Source organism: Triturus cristatus, chromosome 3_1, assembly GCF_964204655.1.
Source record: "Triturus cristatus chromosome 3_1, aTriCri1.1, whole genome shotgun sequence".
Lineage (NCBI taxonomy): Eukaryota > Metazoa > Chordata > Amphibia > Caudata > Salamandridae > Triturus > Triturus cristatus.
Window position 1 is genome coordinate 442,137,991 of NC_140583.1, and position 25,141 is coordinate 442,163,131.

The 25,141-nt window shown below is 47.0% G+C and overlaps 1 protein-coding gene across 2 annotated transcripts in view; it reads right to left on the reverse strand.

Annotated features, from left to right (window-relative positions):
* The window catches only part of SLC30A4 (solute carrier family 30 member 4), a 288,377-nt gene that overhangs the window by 156,584 nt on the left and 106,652 nt on the right, over positions 1-25,141 (reverse strand). For both annotated transcript variants that reach the window (XM_085644236.1, XM_085644237.1), the window contains one exon: positions 10,863-11,049. In XM_085644236.1, coding sequence (XP_085500362.1) covers positions 10,863-11,049 — 187 coding nt within the window. The remainder of the gene's footprint in view (positions 1-10,862; positions 11,050-25,141) is intronic.

A 25,141-nucleotide genomic window follows, 5' to 3' on the forward strand; every position in this document is an offset into this window, starting at 1 on the left:
GCACTTATCCGCAAACAATGGGCTCATGGAGTGCAGAGAGACCACTGTGAAATAATTATATTGTTAAAAGGCGCTAGATCAAGGGCAGTATGGATTTCCGTGAAACTATACTGAAGGAGGAGGCACGCGAGTTGCAGTATAACTGTTGTGAAAACGTCATACTATTAATATTGGGGCCAAGATTGAAGGAAAAGATACAATGAAGAGTATCATAGCCTAAGGAGGTTCGAATATGGAAAGATGAGAAATTGGGAAAACACTGCGATATGTGTTCCCTAGAACACAATGTACATGGTTTGTGTAATACATATTATTTGTCGTATATAGCGTTTGACTACAGGACACCACCTTGACACAAGAGTTCTGAATGATGCTAGCAAGCATCTATCAGTAGGTGAGAAACTTTATGATACTTCAATTAAAATTAACAACAGTATATATTAAAAGAAATAAGCAGATAAACAACACACTAGGATTCCATGGGACTCACGGAGCACAATAAATCGCCGCAAGTTGTATAAAGGATATCACATGAACACGTGCGTCTCTTCTGTAACGGTATAGACTCATGTGGAATATGTGGTTCACAATGAATAGATTCTTGTATATGAATCACGGAGCTTTTTGATATGGATCACAGAGTGTGGTGAAAAGTAATATGTGAAGTGGCAAATCCGGTTGATCAAGTAGAAATGTCTACCCACACCTAAATAGTGAGCACTTAGTTGGGTGGTGCACCTATACTCAACACTATTATAGTGAATAAGAGCACGACATAGGCACAATAGCAATTGATGCTTAGAAATATACACTCAGGTATGTGTTCCTTATTGTCGTTTTCACCTCTTCATAGAAAATCTACTGGAGTTCGAGTACAAGAGGTGCAGGTGAGTGCATTAGGCCTCACTCTTGCTATGCATGTAGCACATGCGTAAATACTAGGCAGGGACCTTAAAGTTAAGGAACAGAAATATATCGCCTTGACGAAGGCCCCCAGACCCGATTGGGCTAGCAACATGGGCCGAAACATGTTGGCATCTATATGATGGTACATTTGAATAAAATCATTTTCAAAAAAACCCCAACACACGGTTTTTAACGGTACCACAAGTACCCCAGAATAAAGGATTGAGTAGGGGTATACTTGTAGGTATTTTTATTTTAAATGAAAAATCTGGTTCCCTGCTTAACCAGTTATCAACTTATCTAAGTACTCCCATTACATCTTTGGTCGAGTCCGCCCAGATAGTACCATCTTATCTGGGTGTGGAGAAAACGCCTATGATGAAGCATGTCACTATTATGTGAGTGAGGAGTCTTCTTCAATATCTTTGATATTCCACCTGACATAGTAAATATAACAGTAACATCTCGTTACAACTGTAGACCTTGTGGGTCTACTTCTCTTGGCAACAGTTGCTTATAGTGATAAAAAGTTTGATTGGGAGAACGCAACTGGGTTGTTCACTCTCTTTGTGTGAAAATATAAGCAAAGGGCTCCCAGAAAAGCTTAGGCGAAAATGGGATGTTCTTCTGCCCTGTCTTCTCTTTGCATACAGGGAGGTGCCACAGAAGGAGGTTGGTTACAGCCCTTTTGAACTTTTGTTTGTTCACCCTTTCAGAGGGCCACTCTGTCTAGTGAAGGAGGGATGGGAGATACCTCTCAAACCCCCTAAACAGGATATTGTGGACTATGTACTTGGTCTCCGCTCCCGGATGGCTGCGTACATGAAGAAGGCGACAAAAAACCTTGAGGCAAGTCAGGAATTGCAAAAAGTCTGGCATGACCAAAAGGCTGTACTGGTGGTGTACCAGCCAGGACAGAAGGTATGGGTGATGGAGTCAGTGGCCCCAGCAGCCCTCCAAGACAAATGGAGTGGACCCCATACCATACTGGAAAAGAAGGGAGAGGTCACCTACTTGGTGGACCTTGGCACTCCCATAAGTCCCCACAGGGTACTTCATGTAAACAGACGGAAACCATATGTGGACAGGGCTGTCATGGGCTTGCTCATGGCAACGGATGAGGGACAGGAGGAGGAGAGTGACCCTGTCCCAGACCTGCTCTCTCACAACCCTGATGATGGGTCAGTAGATGGTGTAGCCTTGGCAGGCAGCCTCACTGCCCAGCAACAGTCTGACTGCAGACAAGTTCTCCAGTCATTCAGGCATATGTTTTCACTGACTCCAAGTCGGACCACCTGGTGCACTCAGGAAGTGGACACTGGAGACAGTCTGCCTGTGAAGAATAAGATCTACAGGCAACCTGACCATGTCAGGGACTGCATAAGGACAGAAGTCCAAAAGATGTTGGAATTGGGAGTTATTGAGCCCTCAGACAGCCCTTGGGCTAGCCCAGTAGTCCTGGTACCCAAACCTCACACCCAAGATGGCGAGAGAGAGATGAGGTTCTGTGTAGACTACAGAGGACTCCATGCAGTCACTATGACTGATGCACATCCCATTCCCAGAGCAGATGAGCTCATAGATAAATTGGCCTCAGCCAAATATCTGAGCACATTTGATCTGACAGCTGGCTACTGGCAGATAAAGTTAGCTGAATCTGCAAAAGCCAAAACTGCATTTTCTACCCCTGGTGGGCACTATCAATTTATTGTAATGCCCTTTGGTTTGAAAAATGCACCTGCCACTTTTCAAAGGTTGGTGAACCAAGTCCTCTCAGGCCTGGGTGACTTTAGTGCAGCATATCTAGATGATATTGCTGTCTTCAGCTCCACCTGGGAAGATCACCTGATCACCTGAGGAAAGTTTTGGAAGCCCTGCAAAAGGCAGGACTCACTATCAAGGCTACTAAGTGCCAGATAGGGCAGAGTCAGGTTGTGTACCTGGGCCACCTTCAACCAATACAGAGCAAAATCCAGACCATCATGGACTGGGTTGCTCCAACCACCCAGACTCAGGTCCGAGCTTTCTTAGGCCTGACTGGTTATTACAGAAGATTTGTAAAGAGATATGGATCCATTGTGACCCCCTTAAATGACTTGACCTCTAAGATGATGCCCAAGAAATTTCAGTGGACTGTCAGCTGTCAGAAAGCTTTTGATGACCTAAAACAGGCAATGTGCTCTGCTCCAGTGCTCCAAAGCCCCAACTACTCCAAAGAATTCATAGTTCAAACTGATGCTTCTGAGGTGGGGGTAGGTGCTGTATTATCACAACTGAATGAAGAGGGCCAGGATCAAACAGTAGCTTTTATTAGCAGAAGGTTGACCCCCAGAGAGAAACGTTGGTCGGCTATAGAGAGGGAGGCCTTTGCTGTGGTCTGGGCCTTGAAGAAGTTGAGGCCATACTTGTTTGGCACTCACTTCATTGTTCAAACCGACCATTAGTCCCTCCTATGGCTAAAACAGATGAAGGGTGAAAACCCCAAACTACTCATGTGGTCCATTTCCCTACAGGGGATGGACTATACAATGGAACATAGACCTGGGAGCAACAATGCCAATGCAGATGGCCTCTCCAGATATTTCCACTTAGAACATGAAGACTCAACTGGTCAAGGTTAGTTTAATGTCCCTGCGTTTGGGGGGGGAGGGGGGTTAGGTAGGAGAGTGGCATCGACTGCATAGTTGCCCCCAACTTTTTGCTGATGTTTTGACTGTTTTTTTACTCTAGCCAGGCTGTGGCCCTGCTATCCAGGACCCCAGCCTATCTACTTCCTCACTAAACTGATGTGAGTACCCTAGGTACTTACCAATTGGATACTGAGGACACCCTATCAGCCCCTTGTAGATGGTACCCTAGGTACCCAGGGCATTGGTCCCTCAGAGGCCTACCGGGGCTGCAACACTTATTATGCCACCCCTGGGACAGCCATACAAACTGACACCACCAGACCACTACTGTAGTCTGGGTAAGGTGGTGTTTGCACCCCTTACAGTGATTTAGGTATCCTGTATCCCACTCCATTCAACACATATATCCTCATAGGTCACCCCTAAAGCAGGCCTTACTAATCCTACAAGGCAGGGTGCTGAGATATGTGTGAGGGGGAACCCCTACCTGAGTAGGGCCGCTCTGCAACCTTCGTAAAACTATTGCTGGGTTGTTTGTAGTGCAGCCATACCATATACTCTTAACCGCATTATAAGTAATCGCGATAGCGTGATAACTTGAGAGTGGCTGCACAGAACCATGTCGTGTTTGGTGTCAAACATGTAGGAATCATACCCCCAATCCAACCATGGGAGTTAGGACATGATTCCCCCCTGCTAGAGGGGCGATATGGTAAAAGCGGCAGATTTTAGACACCAATTTAAAAGTGCACACGTAGTACAAAATGGATGCTACCTGCCACCCACACGACTCTGGCTGCCTGTTGCTGGGCAGAACTTCAGCCACGGCAGCTGGACAATAGGGATCTTGTTGCAGGGAGGTGCTCCCACCTCCACAGACAGACTATGTGGAGTGGAACTGGGTGGGTGCACGATAGGATGTCTTTCAGACTTGCACGTAGGCTTCTCCAGTGCCTACTTCTGCATACACCGCCTCAAACCGGTTCAGGGGCATCCTGTCCCCTGCCCAGGCGGGAAAACACACAAAGGGGAGAGGGTGTAGCCACCCTTTCCCGCCTGAACTCTCATTGGTGGGTTCTGATCTAGACACCACCCTAATCTTTGGATAAAGGTGAATACAGGGTCCTCAGAGCCTCAGATTATTCTTGGACTTTACAGACTTGAACTTCGACTTGCTGCCGCACAGCTGAATGAAGAAATCTCCCTTGGGGTAAAGGATTTACCCCCCTGCTTGGCAGGCACCTGAAACACTGCAAGTGACCCGGTTGGAACTTCGCTGCTCCTACGGACATCGACGACTCCTACCTATCTTGAGGTGGGTTTCCAAGCATCCCAGAGGCCAGTGAGTGTGCACAGCAAAGCTCTGCACCGTGGACCCCGTGGGTGCCAAGATCTCCAATACCCCAGGACACCAGCCACCTCTTGCACAGCACACGAACCAGACGAGTGGGGAAGGTGTGCTTTGGCCCATTATTGAGCCAACCTCTCAGCATCATCTGTGCCAAAGATCGACACCCTAGCCCGCTCCGGCGACCCGTGGGCACATCTTTATGCTCGCCAAATTGCTGCTTCCCGCGGTCCCTTGTCTCTCGACTGGTGGGCCCTGGCGGAGGTCAATCTTTACTTCCAAGAGTTCCCCATGTTGCTCCAGGCCTGCTCTTCAGTCTCCTCGCTGGAGACCTCGCTCAGACCTTGTGGGTCTGCACCAGTAGCTGTTTTGTGATTCTTGCGTGGGTTGCGGTTGCCAAGGCTTAGTGGATCCAATCCGGACACTAACACCGCAGCGACCCTCATCCTTCGTGGGACAGTCGCCCTCCAGAAGCTGGCCTTCCGTGAAGCCTCCTGGACCCCGTGGCTGACGATCCAAGCTACCCATCTTCCACCTGGAAGCACCCGACATTGAAGGGCTCTTTCTGCTGAGGCCCCTGGTCACTGTGCCGTGACCCAGACTCTGTCCCCCTCTGCTTTCAGGTCCTTCTCTTCAAGATCTACATCTTCAATCTTCACGACATCGACGATGCTTCTTGCTAGCAGCAGTTCTTCACGTTTTTCCATTGAAAATCAGCCCGCGACCCGACATCGAAAACGACCTATGCACCCGGCTTCCCTGGGGCAGGTAACAGTGGTACCTCGGTACTCTCGTGGGTGGGGGCCCTTCAAAAGCCTAACTCTAAACTCTTGAACATGAACTCCTGCTAGAAGTGTTTTAAAACTTGTAAATTTCAACCGCGACATTCTCCATAGGCTTTAATAGAGATCCCGCCAGTAGCTTATACCACTGCACGCGTCTCCCGTGGGTCCCCTTCCTCACTACCTTGGGTGGTTTCACAAGGGGCCAGCGACCCTAAATGCCCTAGGCATTGTCTGTAGAATTGTTGTGGTTCTTATACCACTTTTTTAATATATGGTTTGGTCCCCCGCTGGGGCCCTATGATTCCAGTGCTATTTATTGTAACTATCAATGCTTGTTTGAATTGTATCTCTAGTGGGATTATTCTTAGAATAAATACATATATTTTATATATATATACACCTGTGTGGACTACTATTTCATTTGGTTATTCAAGAGGTTATCTATGGTAAAACAATAAGCTTAACACTCCTTCAAGACTTAGCCTGAAGGCTGCTCTCCACAGCTACCACTAGGATAGCTTTCTTTAAAGGTTGTCTTTTAACCTATCACCATAAGAGTCGAATTGGACTGGTGCAAGGTATCCCCTATAACTAGTGGACAGCATATGCCAGGCCAACTTCTCACAACAGTGTAACACAAAAATAGTCACTAACAAAGCGGCTCCATGGTATAATGAAGACTGTTAAGCGTTACAAAATAGCTCTATCCAGGGCAGTAAAAAAAGGAGTAAGGGTTGATATAATCAATTCAAAAAGAGCCAATAAGAGAGCACAGGGTGAGGCTAAAAGGGCCTGGTAGGAAGAAAACTGGTGCATATTAGTAGAGGCATCAAGAAAGAAGGACTCCCAAACATTCTGGCATTTACTATCTAAAGGGCTTAAACAGCAAGTTAGTGAAACGGATTTCTATTTACAACCCTAAGTGTGGGAAGAGCATTTTCAGAGTTTGTTCTCAGGGAAGTGCCCATGTCGGAGGATGATGCTGCTGTGATAGGCAGGGATCCCTTTATAGAGCAGTTTGTGGAAGAAGTACACTATTCTTTAGAGGAGACAGTTAATGCGATTTCTCACTGCAGTCTGGGAAGGCTCCAGGGCTAGATAGGCTACCAGGTGATTTATACAGCTCAGAACCCAGTATATGGGGCCCCTTGCTTCACAAAGTATTTTCTGCGACTACACGTGGTGGGGATATCCCTCAGTCATGGGAAGACGGTGAAATACTTCCCATATTTAAAAAAGGCAACAAGGGAGACCCGGGAAACTATAGGCCTATCAGCCTAATAGATGTATCTCAAAAAATATTTAGTAAAATGATTTTAACACATCTCCAAGGATGGATGGATGGAGGGAGGACTCCTGTATACTTTCTCATCTGCAGGCTGGCTTTAGATCTTCTACAAGTACCTTAGATCAGGTGTTTTGAGTATTGAGTATTGTTTTGAGGATTCAGAAAGTAGTAACCAAGTTTGCAACTGTAACCAAGTTTGCAACTGCCTGCAAAGAAAGGGGTTTAGATATTAATTGCTCAAAAAACTAAGTTCATTGTATTTAACCCGTGTATTTCAACAAAGAGTAAATTGAGGCTAGGCACACAAAAGCTAGACAAGGTTAAGGTTTTTGACTATTTGGGGGTTAGAGTTATTGAGAACTTGTCATGGATTCCCCAAATACAGAAGAACATCTTCTCTCTGCAACACGCAGACTGCGCTATAGTTAAGAAAGCCAAAAGTTCCCCTTTTCACCCAATTTCACCAATTTTAGAAAAACATCAGGCTAAGGGAAAGGGCACAGCCTTATACAGGGTAGAACTGTGGGGGGTTGGAACAAATGAACCAATTAGGAGTATCAGACACGTTTCTACAAGCCATTTTAAACCTACCAAGAAATACGCCATTAAAACCGCTCAGTCTAGACCTTGGCCTAAGGTCTGTTGTCCATTCACCCGTCCTGAAGGTGCTTATGTTCTGAATTAGACTCTGGACTAGCAAGACGCAGATCCCTGTCAAGGAGGCAGTGGAGGACCTTCTAACGTACCATAGTCAATTAGGGCGCCTGGTATGGTTAAAAAAAAGTAAAGGTCTGGCTCTATAAACTGGGACTGGGATTCATGTGGGAGGATCCGAAATATATTACTATAAGAATGGGGTCTCATCTAAAAAAAGAGATTTTAGGAGCTTATTGATTCCTCATGTATTAAAGTTAGGATTACCAGCTCCCTAACAACTTGTTTTTTTTAGATATGATAAGTTGTTTTAAATTTGAACCCTATATGGATGATATTGAACCCTCTCAAGCACGTGCACTTTATATACAGTTCAGAACTGAGGTTCTTCCACTGAATGCGATGAGAAGTAATTGGAAGAATGCATCTGTAATCTCGCTGTGCCCCCTATGCAATGCTAGCCCTGAAACAATAGAGCACTTTATATTTTTCTGTCCGTCTTATGCCAATTTGAGGAAAACCTGGATTATTCCGGCTTGTCGCGTGCTATCCTTCTCACGCCCCAAAGATGAACTTGGTGTCTTCACATCAGACACAACTAGGTGGCTTGTCTTCACATTAACTAGATACTTGCTTTATGCATGGTGGAGAAGGTCAAAATCTGGATCGAGAATGTGTCATAAAAATAGGGTTATTACTGGGGAAGCAAGTACCTAGGCCCCACTGTTGATCGTAAATGAATTTTTAGGCCTGTGATTAAACCCGATAGTATGGTGCTTTTCCTCTTTCTCTTTTTATCTTATCAAATCCAAATATTACAGGTTTTTAAAGTACTGTTACGTTTTTATCATATTTTTACTTTATACTTCTGTTAGGGAGTTGAAAATGAAGTCCTCTTTTTAATCGTATGTTTTAAGCTTAGATTGAATTTTGTATACAAATAAGTATGAAGATGTTATTTCTCTTTTTAACTGATTTCGATGACTTAATATGAATTTGTATGTTTCATGAGATGTTTTAACGAATGATCATGTTATTAATCGAAATAAACTACTACTACCATGTAGGAGAAGTCAATCGATGTTGTGTGGAGTTTCAGCATCCGTCCCTCAACTGACATTATTTGTTCAATTGGTGCAAGATGAACAGAGGGGCTTTGGTAATAGGAGGGCAACAGTCTATCCTCGTTTACTTGCAGCAAAGGTTAATTTTCTATAGCCATTAAGCTAGTTATAATTTATCTTCTCAAAGTAACTGAAAACGAATCATAAATGAAAGAAGCAAATTTGGCTAACAGGCATCTTTGGCACATTAAATACAAGTTGTTGAGCCAGTTAAATATATCAAAAGCACAAAGGGCTCTTTAAATTTAGAAGTCATCTGATTAATAAGTAGACTTATTTCCATTATTTTACATTTTGGCACAGAAGTGCAATTCATCTTATGTTACAGAAGTTCTAATTTCTTTTTGGGCATAGCATAAAATGATGTCACATATTTTTGCCAAGTCAGGAATCTGCGACCACAGCTCCTGCCTGACCTTTGCTAAAGACAACAATTTTAAAGTAGGCCTCGACTGTAGTAACTGCTACTATTCAGAGTATATTTCCTGTTATTCTGTTGGCTTGCACATTATGATGATCACAACCCACTTCAGATTTTCCCCAAAACTTCTCAAATGGCAGAGAAAGCCCATGCTGAAACTGGACTTGGTCAGCACTTTGTATTTTCTAGATTTGAACAAATGTATTTAACTTTGATGTCCTGCTGCCACTAAGGACCGTAGTGAAGGAACACTGAAGACAATAAACACCCTCTAGGTAAATTATGTGAATTTTGTTTGACTACATGGCAGCAGACAGAATCCTGGCAAGCCCATTCAGTCTTTCATTCTTCGGAAGGTCGATAAAATGATCAGAGTTTAGTAACAAACATCTGTTTTCTGTGAATAGCGCCAAGAGACTTCTTTGGTGATCAACATAACAATGAATGTTAGGGTACTGTGCACTGTGTCAAATGAATTGTGTGCTGAGCCAACTGCTTCTCACTGGTGGCTTTCTTAACAATCACATGTGATTACTTTTTATTATTTTTGCATTTTTTTTTAATTAACAAACAAAACAGCTTAACCCAGCCACCTACAGGCATTCACTTCTCCTCCCACAAGTAACTCAGTTGCTCGCTTAGCCCTCGCAGTCTTTGCTTTATTATTTTTTTTGTTTTTTTAAATAAAAAATTATGTGCCGGGTAGCTATTTGCCATCAGTCCACTCCTTTCACTCTTATGTCCTTTCAATTTTTTTGTCTCTTTAACGCTCCAAGATCGGCCCCCACCATCTTGAAACAATGAATTAAAAATTGAAGAAATAAAAAAATGCCTGCCCTATCATGACAAATACGAAGGTGTGTAACTGCAAAGGGACAACTTTTTTTTTTTTTTGGGCGAACGTTGTCCCACATCAGCAAAACAAGCTTTTCTTTGTTTATGCCAATAGGAAAGAGTATTGGGAAGAAAAAAAAAAACACTAGCCATGTCAAAAGTTTGTTTAACACCCCTGAAAGGCAAGACCAATTGGCTTCACCAATGTTTCTTACAGTCTTCTTGTTGGCACTGGATCATATAAATGACAGACTGATCGCCATGATAAACGTTCCGCATGCTACAGGCTCTTTCTGTAACAAAACTTGTCACAGATGACAATTGTAAAAAGTATTCACGTCATGCACTTTAGAAGTGAACCCTTGAATTTGTTACAGCGGTTTGCTTTCAGCTCTCAAAGTATCTGCTAATTGAAAAGCAATGATGCGAGGGTCTGCTAAAAAACTTTTGTACTTTTTGAGAAGGTTTGTGTTTTATAGAAGTATTTCCATTTCCCAAGTACACAGATTTGCCACTTTGTTGCTGCATAATATGCAAAGACTAGCCAGGCATTGGATTAGCCTACCGAACTCTTAACGTTCTTTACAAGTTTCTCTACTTCTGCAGAAGTGTCTAGGAATCGACATGCAACTACACGTTTAACTTCGGCAGAATGAAGCACACTATCTGGCACTACATACTTATTTCCACAGTACAAATAATTTAGTGTGAGTTTTCAAACAGAAGATCATTAATCCAAATCCATCAACCATTCACAATTATTCTGCATTGCCTTTTGTAGATGCTCCACAAGTCGCAATATAAGAGAATTTTAGAGTTACGTTTCAATATTTATTTAAACTATAGATTACATTATTTGTATACAACCTTACCTTGAATCTTATGATGTAAGCTGCAATAAGGACACCCAAGCTTTGAACAAGGTCCCCTAACGCATGTACGAAAGCAGCTCTCACTGCCAGGCTTGCATGTCCATGACCTTGAACCACATTTGAATGAGAAGAGCTCTCTGGAGAGTGAGAATGAGTATGACCAGTTTGATTCAATAGGAATCCCATTCTGTAAAGGAAAACAAACATATAGAATAAATGATGTCCAAGACGCTTTATGTTATCTCCAGTACTACCGAAGCACTCATCACCGAATACTGACAATGACTGAAAATTGCAACATAGCCGTACATTTAAGTGAAGTGGTTCAGCATAACAGGGGCAATCTCTTCCAAAAATGTACATCCTCAAAGCAGATGTACCTACAAAATTCTCTGCGACCAGCCAAATGGAATACTAACAGGCCGATGAGAGCTGGTGGTTATAACCCTAGACAACATTGATTAAAAAGTGCGGCAACACTTGGCCACTTGAACACAAAGCTGTCCAGCTAATATACAATATTAAAAGGTTTATGTTAAAACTAATTTAAAATTCCCCTCCCCCACAACCCTCCATGTTCCTTTTGACTTGTTTTTGTGTTTTTTATTCTATTGTAACAGATGTAACCAGTGCAACTGTTTATGTACTCCACATCTATATAAAGCCCCCTGATACCTCCGGGTCTAGTTAGCACTATATAAAACTCTACACATAAATAAACAAATGAATACAACATGAGAGGTCCTGCGTGGTGCTTTGGGTGACTGAGCTCCTATTCTTTGAACAGCTTCACAGCCAATAATGCATTATCAAGAAAAAAGCACAGCTAACCCTGGTGGTCTCTGCATCTCCACAACTAACAAAGCAGGGACCGGCTCTTAAAAATGTCCTTCCCAAACTAGGTTTACAAAATCCAATGAAATTCAGCACTGATAACCTCTTAAGCTGGGGGAGGGGGTGGCTTGAGCACTGAAGATTGCGGTCGCATAAGCCTGTAGCTCCGCACCGGCCCGCAATTAACCGGATGCCCTGGAGGCGGAGAGGGGGTAGGGCGGGAGGCCCGATCTCTGAGAGGTCAGAAGTGCCCGGGAGTTGTAGGGGGGGCTTGTACGGCAAACTCAGGTTGCAGAGGGAGACTGCGCACCTGTGGCGTGGAGGCTGAGAATAGACTTCCACTGAAAAGACCGACGCCTTGACAGCCACAAGAAAGCCACCGGGAGAGCGCCTGTGGAGTGATAAAAGCCGCCGTGGCAGGCAGAGGTAGGAGTCCAGAGCTGCGAACAGGCGGCTGGGCAGCAGTCCCAGAGGCCAAGTGTAATGAGTTGAAGTTTGCATGCGCATTAGCTCGTGCATGTTTCTGTCATGAAGTACTGCTTTGCATGCGTAATTAGCTCGTGCATGTTTTCTTTAACATTGTTTTAGCACGCACACTTGCGCGAGCTGTACTGGTGAATGTATAACAAGTATACTTTCAAATGTGCATTCTCGTGCATCTCAAACCCTCAACAGAAGCATGCGTGTCTTAACTGTTATTCTGAGCCAATACTTCAAGAAGTAACAATCATTGAAAATGCAATAGGTCTCGCCTTCGATTAAGTTAAAGCCATTTTCTTTGCTACTTTTATTGTATAGCAAAGCAAATGGCTTTAACTTAATAAAATGCGAGACCTATTGTGTTTTCAATGCTTGTTACTGTACTGGTGGGGCAGTTTTTACTGTTGCTATTACCACAAACATTCCCTGCAGCAAGCATAAATGCATGCAGTCGCCCATACCGTGCAAGACAATCACACAGCTTGCCTTTGCATTGTTTAAAACTCCCTTGATTTGCAAATGTAGGCCACTTTTTTTAGCTATCTGATTGGTTAATGAGAGCCACTTTTCATATTTTGGTGCAGGGACCTATTTACTGCCCCAGTCCGACCCTGTTGCCACAACCAAGTGTACATACCCACACCCACATAGACAATAGCTTTTTACAGCTTTGGAAGCATGTGTCTCCAAGTCTCCCGAGACAAATGGGATTCCGACGAGCTTGCTTCTGCACAAGCTGCTGTTTGACAAACGGAGATCCATACTGGGCGCTATTACCCCGATCACTCACTCCTTCAGACGCTCTCCGCAGCCAGCGCCGGCTTTCAGGCCACAATTAGCGTCGGTGCTACGGTTTGCAATAATTATAGCCCTGTTTCACTGCACACAAATGAGGCTGTTTATCAGCCTTTGGGCGGTGATTTGTGCATCCTCCCCAATGGATCAGTGTTCCTGACGGCCGCCCTGGCAGCGGGGGCAAAGACAGAGAAAAAACGGCCGCCCTAGCAGCGGGGGCAAAGACAGAGAAAAGTGGAGCAGGAAAAAAATAAATAAAGTGAGTGCGGTGCCTAAAGCGGGCGCTGCGCTTATTAAAGTAAAGTAAACAAGCATTGGCCGCAAGGCTGTGAAATTAACGCAGCGCGGCCATAAAAGAGAAAGTGAGCCACACGGATAACATGGAAGGCGGGGGGGGGCGGTGAATGCTAAAGCAACACAGGGAAGGCTGGCATATGGTGAGCACTTTCGCGGCCGCTTTGATGGTCTCAGTGGCCGCGCGGCTCACTGAGAACATCAAAGCGGCCACGAAAGTGATCAGCAGGCTGACAAATGGTGCGCGTGCCCGGCGCACATGCACTGTATTTGGAGGCCTGAAAAGCACTAGTTTGCACTTTCAAATCCCCCGTTTACTAAAGCTCTCGCCAGAGCAGCGCTAAAGCGCTGGCTCAGGCGAGACCTAAAAAACCACTCCCGTGGGGTTTGCTTATTCGCTGAATAAACCCTCAACGAGCTTACCTTGAAATGCCTCTTCATTATTTATTCACTGTAAAGCTCCAACATTTTATCTGGCGACGACTTTTAAGCCTTCACCACCAACTTTTGTGCACATCTCTTATAACTCTTCCCCTCCGATTTCGGCACTTCGTTCGGCTGCAACGGACCCGCCCACATTCATCACTTCCTGCTTTCTCGCCGGCTCCTGATTTGGCAACAACAGCACACGCCCGCTGCTCCTCATTTACTCTGGAGCCCCTTTCCAAAACCTCAGATCCCCGCCCTGCAATACGTCATTACGGAAATTGACGTGCGGTGGACATCTTGGTTTGGGTGTTTACTTCAAACACGCTTTTCGCGCGTGCAACGTTAATTTATTTAAAATTACTTCGAGGATAACCTGCCGTTTATTCTGCACGTATTTTCATCCAAAATACGCCCAAATCCGATTTCCAACAAACAAGGTACTGTGTTTTAATTCTTAATCTTATCTCTGTTCTAAATGGCTTCCTCTCAACAAATATTTCAATTGGATCATTTCCTACCTGAACCAGGCAAACCAAAGGAAAACTGGAAATTGTGGTTTCGATCTTTTGAAACTATTTGGTGGCAATTGATGCTGAAAATTACTCATCTAAGCGCAAATTAGCCATTCTTTACAATTTTCTTGGCAGCGCAGGACGTGAAACTTTTGACAATCTTCCTATTTCCGTACCTCCACCTGGTGATGGGGATGGCTGGAATGTTTAATCTAACGCTGTAAAAAGAGTGAACAAAAAAATTCTTGAGCAGGCAAGTGTTATGTTAGAAAGATCTAATTTCATGAAAAGGAAGCAAAACTCAGATGAATCAGTTAAGGATTTCATCTCAGCATTAAGAAACCTGGCTGCAAATTGCAATTTTGGTGCTGTGTTGGAATTTCCTATAAAAGAGATCAATTTACATACAGTTGTTACTATAAGAAAATTCAAGAACGCATTCTCAGCTGCAGGGATCTCTCTTTGGCCGAAGTTATTGATATAGCAAAGAGCATAGAAAGATCTATTATTACTTCAAAATGCATTTCCAATGAAAGTGTCTCTAGTGTTAATGTTGTTCAACAAGATTCAACTGTTAATACGGTTTCTTTCAGGCCAAAGTTTGCTAAACCTTCTCAATACAAACAAAACAAAACTAATTCATTTTGTTAGAGGTACGGTTCCAGATCCCATCTTGGCGATAGTCCTGTTTGCACTGCTCTAGGCAAAAAGTGTACCAATTGTAATAAAATGGGTCATTTTCAAACAGTTTGTAGAAGTAGGAAAGTGATTAGGGTTAGCAGCCTACAAACCACTGATCACTTAAACAATTCTACTTCTGATTTAAATGTTTCTTTTTCTGATAATGTAGAGAAACTCATGCTTTCTGTTGACTCGCATTCTAGAACATCTTCTACTCAGAGTCAAAGATCCCTTCTATGAGGTTACTGTGGGTTATCATGTTTTTAATATGATGGCAGATTCTGGAGCACCAGTCACTATTGTTTCAGATATCATATTTAAAGAACATTGGTCATCTCACAAGTCATTAGAAGTGTTGGACATCATTCCCAAAGCCCTTTGATGACCATATCATTGATATGTTAGGTTTCTTTCTTGAATTTATAATTTGTCTTGGACGCAACATTTTAACAAAAGTTTATGTAGCTTCCAAAGGACAAAACGTTGTTGGCTGGCAGGATTTGGCAAAAATGGGTCTCAAGTTGGTTCCTGGCTCTGACAACCCAGTTCAAATCAATGATTATGTTTGTGTTTCCTCCATTTCAAACATTTCAGAGAAAGATCCTGACTTTCCTGATATATCTTCTAAAATCATCTCTGAATTTCCTGATATTTTTACTGCAAAAATAGGAAAAACTTCAAGGGTTGAACATGTTATCAAATTAAAAGCCAATGCTATACCCATCATTCACAAAGCTAGGGCCATTCCCTTGAGTGTTAAGAGATAATATTAAGGTTTTGTTGGACAAATTAGTTACTGAAGGTATTATCAAACCTACTGATTCATCTGAATGGGTCAGTCCCATAGTAACAGTTGGGAAGAAAGATCAATCCATTCGTTTGTGTGCTGACTTACGCTCACTTAACAAGAATATTTTAGTGGATTGTCACCCATTACCTAAGATCCAAGATCTTTTGTCTAATATTGCTGGTGCCACTTGTTTTACCATTTTAGATTTGCGATCTGCGTATCATCAAATTCCAATCTCTAACTCTTCAACTGATCTTACCACATTTTTCACCCCATTTGGGGCATATAAGTATTTAAGGTTACCCTCTTGCAATTGTGCTTTTCCCACCAAATGTAAGGCTTTCTATATGATCTAGAATATGGACCGGATGTATGTACTTTATTTGCTTCATTGTACATATGTACATTTTTGTTTTCGTTAATAGGGGGAGGGTGATGTAATGAGTAGCAGTTTGCATGCGCATCATCTCGTGCATGTTTCTGTCATGAAGTTCTGCTTTGCATTCATAATTAGCTCGTGCATGTTTTCTTTAACATTGTTTTAGGACGCACACTTGCGCGAGCTGTACTGGTGAATGTATAACAAGTATACTTTCAAATGTGCATTCTCGTGCATTTCAAACCCTCAACAGAAGCATGCATGTCTTAACTGTTATTCTGAGCCAATACTTCAAGATGTAAAGGCGCACTCCCGTGGTGTTTGCTTATTCACTGAATAAACCCTTAACGAGAATACCTTGAAATGCCTCTTCATTATTTATTCACTGTAAAGCTCCAACATTTCACCGAGAGAGACTAAGGCAGGGATTGTCGGGTGTCCTGCTGAACGAGGGAGCTGAGGCAGCGCACAGGGAGAGAGCCCCCGGGGAGACTGCCCACCAGTGGCGTGGGTGCGGAATTGTGCTTCCAGCCAGAGGGACCGACACCCTGACAAGTCATGAAAAGGCTCCTGGGAGTAACGCTGGGAGCAGAGTCGGTGGAGTGATTTGGACCCCCACGTAGGGTGACCAACTGGCATGGGTGCAAATTCAGGACGGTAAGTGTAAAAATTCAGGACAAAGGGTCAAAATTCAGGACAAAAATTCAGGACAGAAGGTCAAAATTCAGGACAAAACTTCGGGACAAAAGGCAAGCTTTACAGACAGAGGAAGTTGCACAATAGTATAAAAGTGTGTAAATAGACAACCACTTAAGTAAAGTCAAAAAAAGATTATATTAAGTTGAGACAATCGTGCACTTCCTGGTTTTTTGGTATGTGTACAGTTTTGAGCAACTGTGCAGGTCTTTTGGGGACATTTCATATGATAATAATCTATTTATATGGTTACTGCACTGGATTGTCCAGTCTGATATTTTGTTTACAACTCCTGGTCCTACAGAGGCATGTTTGGTGAGAGAAGCGGTCAGTAAGATCTGCTCGGATGGACTTTGTTACTAGCATCTCATATCTGCCTGCCATTGTGAGATGTAAAGCGGCATGCATAGGTGAATTAAAGGGAAGATTGCTGTGATGAACCCACTATAGGGAACGCATTATGGGTGTTTCAGCAAGAGGAACTTAAAATATGGAATCTGACTTTGCTTATGGGGGCTTTGCAGAGAGTTGCACTAGCTGACGGAAGTCACAAAAGTGCTTTTCCCTGCAGCTTTCTTAAAGAAGGCGCTGTCGATACACCATCACATAGTTTATTTTTAACGCCTTTCCCATTGCTACAAACACAATATACATCTGAAGCACAGCTCATGGCACTACGAGGCTCTCCCTAAAACCTTACACCTAAAACAAAACATGCAAACATTTACAATTAAGAGTGTAACATTCAGGTATCAGTTGGGTGCCACTCGAAATGTCATATGCATGATGTATAGATCCCACAAATAAGCACACAGCAAATCCAGAATAGGAATACATAGGAAAGGGAGTAGCCAGAAAATAAAAATACCTCCCACTTTGAAATAAAGCTCTTATGGCACCAAGAAAGCAAAGAAAGTCATCCTCCCCTGAAGAGCTCTCTTGTCCAAGGATCTAGCCATTCATCCTTCCATCAAACCCTTGATATCCACCATTTCAAATATACATTCTGTCATCTATTAATTCTTTCATCCATCATTCAGTCTTTATTCTGTCCTTCCATCTGTGTGCTCATCCATATCAAACCTTTTCAACCATTTGCAAACCTATCCATCATCTATCCTTCCATCCATCATTTCACTCATCCGTCCCTCCATCCACCCTTTCACTCATCCATCCATCCATCATCCATCCATCCATCATCCATCCATCATCCATCCATCATCCATCCACCCTTTCACCGAATCCATCCTTTCACTCATCCACCCACTCTTCCACCCATCCATCCACTCACTCATCCAGCCAGCCATTTACCCTTTCAAAGCCATCCTTTCACTCATCCATCCACTCTTCCACCCATCCATCCATTCACTCATCCATCCAACCATTTACCCTTTCACCCATCCAGCCATCCTTTCACTTTCTCATTCATCCACGCAGTCACTCATCCGTCCACTCATTCAACCTTTCACTCATCCATCCTTTCTTCAAGCTCTTCACCCTCCCTTTCACTCATGTGTGCATTCTTTCACTCATCCATGCACCCATTCGCCCATCCATTCTCCCAATCATTAACCAATGCATTTACTCATCCATCCATCCATTCTCCCATTCTCTCTCCATTCCCCTTTCATTTAGCCACCCATCCTTCCATCCACCCTTCCCCCATCAACACACTCATTTATTCATCCACTCATGAATCCATCCATTAACCCATCACTCATCCATCCTTTCACTCATCCATCCATTCTTTCTCTCATCCATCCATTCTTTTTCTCATCCATCCACCCTTTCAATCATCTATGCATCCTTGTGTCCATCTACCCTCCCTTTCACTCACTCATCCATCCATCCTTATATCCACCATTCACTCATCCATCCATCCTTTCACTCATCCATCCACCCTTCCACCCATACATCCATCTATTTACCCCCATCCATCCTTCCACTCACTCATCCATCCATCCATCCTCTCATTATCCATCCATTCTCCCTTTCACGCATTTGTTCATCTTTTCACTAATCATTCCAGCCATTTACCAATTCCTTCACTTACTCACCCACCTTTTCACACTAATTATGAGCTGAGCCTTTGTCTGCAGAGTTGAAGACAGAAGAGGCCCATCAAGAAATTCACCCCTGCGGTAGTTCCCAAAGCAAGAGGTGCGGTGGGATGGGAGTGGGTGGGTTCACTATACCCCTGCACATAGGCAATCCGAAAACTTGGAAGTCATGAGTCATGCATGAGGCACAGTGTCAGGACAAAATGGTGGTCCAGGGTCTGATCTATACATGCAATGAAAAAGCTTACAGCATTTGTCAGGGATAAGGTCCTGAAATTTGAAACAACATTGCCCCCTATTCGCACCTACATCAAATAACAATATTTACAGATAGGATCGAAAATTGGGGTACATAAAAGGTGATATGGAATGAAATTATTTAGATGCGGTAGAGACTAGAAAACAATCAATAATACTATGTCAATATGAAACCTCCATGTCAACACATCAATGCAAAATGATCAGACCAAAGAACGAAAAGAGGCTCAGAAGAAGACGTGTTCCCTGTGTCCAGGTAGTGATAAACTTCTTCTAGCACCTTCAGGGTCTCTGGTGAACCGCTGAAGCTTTAATATAAGACATAACTGGTGATTGGGCAATGACAATCCCTTCCTCCAATCCCCCACGATAACTCTCTGAGTGATTTGTATTCAGGCCCAATGTGCTCAATGCACTTCCCCCCTAAAAAACGAAGAGTTGTTAAGGGGTGGAGGTCTTCTTGTTTGGATTGTGGTCTCACAGCGAATCTTGAGAGATTGATGAACTACCTTAACCCTGTAAACCAGTGCTACTTTGGACCAAGTATCTGCAACAGGAACAGTATTATAGATTATTCAAGAAACCGTCAGTGTACTTAACGCACTGCTTAATTTGATCCGGTGGTTTCCAGTCAGTGCTGGGCTCCGCACTTGTCAACACCAGCGCTTTGTGTCAGTCTGCCACAAGGTGGTGCTGTCTGGTTTACCTGGAGATTACCTCAACAGTTAATTATTAATTTAATATACATTAAAAACGGCTATTACATGCAGCTCAAGCCATTCTTATAACTTTGAGGGCCTAAAATATCCAAATTCTCACAGTTGTATGAGTGTGATGGGTAGTAGATGCATTGTTATTATCACCGGCTGCGGCAATGTGGGGGTGTAAGCTGCAGACGTCTCCTAAAGAGAGCACTGGCACTGATTTTTCTTTTTTTTTTTTTTTTTTTTTACAATTGAGCACTCGTGGGTTTCATTTACTTAACCGTTTAAAACGCTTTTGAAAACCTCTGATTTCTCATGTTTATAAGCAGGCCGAGTTCCGAGACTGGGAGGGGCAGGAGAGCCCTCAAGCCCACTCACGGTCCTTTCAAAAGTGCAAATGCCTCTGTTTGTTTGTTTCTAAATGCTTCAAATGGGCCAGCGGCCCCACTCGCTGCTTAACTTTCATGATAATAAGAAGGCTTTGGTGGACTTTGAAATCCTGCGGACAGCTTTGAACTCCGCAGAAATGGAAGGCGATGTTAGCAGCCCAAACTGGCCCATTGTCATTCTATATGTGTCTATCAGCCCTATACAGAATGACAATGGGCGGGGTGGGCCGATCTTGTGCTGGAGCATAATGCCGGGCCCCGGGGGAAGCAGAGTCGCAGACTAGTCTTCCCCGGGGTCATTCGCGCGAGGGTAGGACCAGGTAGGGTCAAGGGGTGGAGTTAGGGGGTGGGTATATGAGCGCAGGGGAGGAAGGCGACTTCCTCTTCCTGCGCTCGGCACCATCGGGAGGGTTTAGAAAAGGAGTGTGTGTGGAGTAGTGTAGGGCTAGGCCTGGGAAGAATTTTTGTGTGGTTAGCGGTTTCTGGAGTGCGTCGGGCATCGCGGTTATGGAGCGTGACGGCTGTGACGGGGCGGCGGCATCGGAGGAGGTGAGGCGGGCGTTGTTGGTTCTGGGGCGGGCCGGGAGGGAGGATCTTCTGCGGCCCGGGGTGCTGGGAGAGGCGTGGGTGGGTTTTGAGAGGGCTCCGCGGGCGGCCTCGGCGGGGGTGGCGGCGGTACTGGCGTGTCAGGAGGAGCCGCCGCCACCGCTGGTTCCATCGGGTCTGCGTGGGAGGGGGCGGGGTGCGGGCCGAGCGAGTCAGGCGCGCGGAGGCCGGCGCAGGAGCCTGCCTCCGCGCCTTCGTTTCCCTCAACTGACGTTTCAGGCCCACGAGGCGGACGGGGGCGTGGCGTCGGCGCTGGCCGCGGAGGAGCGGCTCCCGGTGATTTCAGCGGCGGCCGGGCGGGCCGGCGAAGTGGAGGGTGGGGCAGGCGGGGGAGTGGGGGGGCCGGGGGATGAGCTCGTGGCGGCTGGGGGGGACGAGTTGGCGGAGGTTGTGGCCGGGGTGGGGGCTGGGGGGCTGGGGCCTGCGTGTGAGACGGTGGACTTGTCGGCTGGTGTGGAGGGAGTGGGGGGGGCTTAGAGACGGAGGGGCCCCTTGATTTGTCTCGTGGGGGGGGTCCCGGGTTTCGACCCCTGGTGTGTCGGTTGGCGGCGCGGGGCGGCTGGGAGGGGGGGGGGGTCGCTGCGGTTCCGCCCGGAGGGGTCGTTTAGCCGGTGGGGCTCGGTCAGTCTGCCTCGGGGATTATGGATGGGGGGCCTTTGGGTACCCGCCATCCCCCACGGCTACCGGGTTGGTGCGCGTGGACTTGGGAGAACAGGCTGCGGGAACAGCGCCTTTGGGCGCAAGTGGAGGATGCGCGGCGGGCTGAGCAGGTGGGGTGGGTGGGGGCGGTGTGGGAGGCCGAGGCAGAGGGGCCCCCGTCGCCCACGTCGGAGGAGGAGCGGTGGGCGGAGCAAGAGGAGCGGGGGAGGGCGGAGAGGGCGAGGGGGCGGGTGGAGGGGGCTGTCGGGGGTCCGCGGAAGCAGGCAGGGACGGCCAGGACGGCTTTGAGGCCCGGGCCCACCCAGGTTTGAGCGACCTGGGGGGCGGGGGGGGGATCCAAGCCGGCGGCTGTCTGCAGAGTTAAGGGGAGTACGGTGGGGCGCAAGATGGCCCCTTACCGCCGTCAAGAAGCAGTAGGGCGGTCCGCGGCGGCCATCCCTCCAGCGCGGGAGCGGGCTGTGGCAGCGGGGGGGAAGGGGTCACACATGTCTGGTGCGGTGAGTGGCAAGGGTGTGAAGAGAGCGGCGAGAGAGGTGTTGTGGGTGCCTGACGGTGTGGAGGCAGATGTGGAGTTGGATTATGAGGCGGAAAGCGATGAGCTGGAGGACGGGGAGGTGCGGGATGACTGTGACGAGACGGGCGCAGGCAAGGACAACAGAGAGGTTGGTGTGTTACAGGTGCCCCGGAGATCGGCGGACAAGGAGAAGGTAGAGACGCGGTGGGCGACCCCCTCCGGAGGACGGCTCAGCGAGCGACAGCCGACTTTGACAGGTGAGCGGGTTTGGTGGTCGGTGTGGGACGGGGGTCCCAAAGGGGGCAGGAAGAAGGCTTGTAGGTCGGTTGGGGTGGGAGACGGTTCCGTGAGGGCAGTGGTGGAGGCTCCCAAGGGTGGGCTCCCGAGTGAGGACAAAGCGGTTGGGGGCAAGGCGGTGGTGTCGGCGGGGGTGCAGACAGAGAAGGATGGGGGTAAAGAGGAGGCGTCGGGGAGTAAGCTCCCGAAAAAACTGCCTTACATGGGCCTGGCTATGCCGTTGGGGTCGCACTTGTCCGACAAAATAAAGGGAAAGATCTGGAAGCATGAGTACGTGGACGTTTTTAAATTACTGCATAGGGAGGTGCAGGCCAAGGAGGGCTCCAAGGAAGAGGAGTGGGAGCTGACTAGGCGGCCGAGGGTGCCGGTGAATATGGAGAATTGGACCTCGGCCTTTGTCATTTATGCGAGTATCTATTGCGAGAAGCATCCCGATAGGGCAATCGCATTGCTGAAATACATGGATATAATTAGGAAGGCTCAGATGTAGTTTGGGGGTTCGCTTGGCTGAGCTACGATGAGGAGTTCAGGGCGCGGGTCAGTGCGAACCCCGAGAAGCATTGGGGTGAGGTGGACCAGGAATTATGGATGCAATGGATGGCGTCTACGCATTCATCCGCATCAACTCACACGGCGAGTGGTTTGCCGGTCCTGTATCGGTCTTTTCAGTCGCGTCCCGCCCATACTGGGGCGGGGGGGACCACAGCACCCACAGGTGGGGCCGGACAGTCTAGCAAGCCCGGCACTTACAATACCGGGGCCTGTTGGAGTTACAATAGGGGGTATTGTTCCAGGTACCCGTGCAAGTTCAAGCACGAGTGCTCAAAGTGCGGGGGGAAGCACCCCCTTAGGCAATGTCTTACACTCACCACTCCTTCCGAACAATGGCGGAATGCCAAGGAGAGGGGGCAGACTGGACAGAAGGGCCCCTACACCGGTTAGGGTGGAGGCGATGGCCCCATGGCTCTCCCTTTACCCGGACAGGGAGGCCGCCTTGAAGATTCAGTAGGGCTTTACGGACGGTTTTCGGGTCGGGTATCAAGGTCCCAGATCACGGAGATGGGCCGACAACCTCAAATCAGCGAAGGAATTGCCGGGGGTGGTGGCGGCCAAACTCTTGAAGGAGGTGGGGGAGGGGAGGATTGCGGGCCCCTTTTATGACTGGCCGATGGAGGATTTGATCGTTTCTCCACTGGGGGTGGTGCCCAAGAAGGAGGAGGGTGAGTATCGGATGATTCATCACCTATCGTGGCCGGAGGGGCAGTCAGTGAACGACTTCATTGCGGAGGAGGATTCCCGGGTGCTGTATGCGTCGGTGGACGATGCGATCCGCCTTGTGCGGGTGTGTGGGCCGGGGGCGGAATTGGCAAAATGTGACGTGAAGTCGGCTTTCCGCTTACTGCCTATACACCCGGCGGATTTTGCGCTCCTCGGGATGCAGTTCGGGGGGGCCATCTTCGTCGACAAAGTCTTGCCCATGGGGTGTGCGATTTCTTGCGCATTGTTCGAGATGTTTAGCACCTTCTTGCAGTGGGCCTTCACGCAGCGGACTGGGCACCGGGATGTCACGCACTATCTGGATGATTTCCTCTTCCTGGGGATGGCAGGTTCGGGGGACTGTGGCAGGGCGCTGTCAGGGTTCCAGGATTTGGCGGAGGGATTTGGGGTTCCGTTGGCGCCCGAGAAGACGAGTGGGCCGGCTTGCGTTCTGACATTCTTGGGCATTGAGCTGGATTCCATCCAATGGACAGCGAGGCTCCCGGTCTCGAAGGTAGAGGAAATTCAGGAGTGCCTCCAGTGGGCGATTGGTGAGAAACGGATTGCGCTGCGGGCGGTGCAGCGGCTGCTGGGGTTCTTGAACTTTGCGTGCCGGGTGGTCAGGGCGGGGCGGACGTTCTGCCGGCGGCTCGGCATGGCCATGTCGGGGGCAGTGCTTCCACACCACAGGGTCAGGATCTCCATGGGAGTGAGGGCGGATCTGCGGACGTGGTTGCTGTTCTTGATGGATTTCAATGGGGTCTCCTTGGACTTTGTGGAGGAAAACACGGTTTGGCAAATCCAAATTTACTCAGATGCAGCTGGGGCGGATGGCTTTGGCATTTTCTGGGACGGGAGGTGGTGTGCAGAGACCTGGCCGGAGCACTGGAGGAAGCAAGGGAGGAGCATTGCCTTTTTGGAATTCTTTCCTTTGTTGGTGGCGCTGGAAGTGTGGGGTTCTGAGTTTCAAAACAGGGCGGTGTTGTTCCATGTGGACAACATGACGGTGGTCGAGTTGGTCAACCGGCAGAGGGCAAGGGACCTGAGGGTGTTGCGCTTGTTGAGGAGTTTCATGCTTTAGTGTTTGCGTCTGAATGTGACTTTTCGAGCCAAGCATGTGCCGGGGGCGAATAATGACATTGCGGATGCTTTGTCTCGTTCGCAGTGGCAGCGATTCCGGCGACTGGCACCTGGAGCGGATCTGTGCAAGACGGGGCTGCCGGATGGCATTTGGGCCCTAGGGGAGTGAGGGTGGTTGGCCTAGTGGAAAATTCTGTTGCTGTTACCACCAGGCGGACCTACAGACGGGCGTGGGCAGAGTTTGTCGCCTTCATGGGTTGGAGCGGGGTTTCTGAGGCTGGGGGACAGGTGGTGGTGGAGTGTGGAGTGTTACAGTTTGTGCTGCACTGCGTGGATACGGGGTTGTCGGCGGCAACCATTTCAGGAAAACTGGCAGGGGTGTCCTTTTATTGCTGTCTGTTTTTTGGTTTTGACCCTACAAAAAGTGTGATTGTTAGTAGGGTTTTGCGGGGTTGGGGTAGGGAGAGAGTTGGGGGCACTGTGCCACGGGAGGCCATAACGTTTGAGGTGTTGGTTCGGTTGGTTGCGGCGTTGCCGCTCTGTTGTTATGATGAGTTTGAGGTT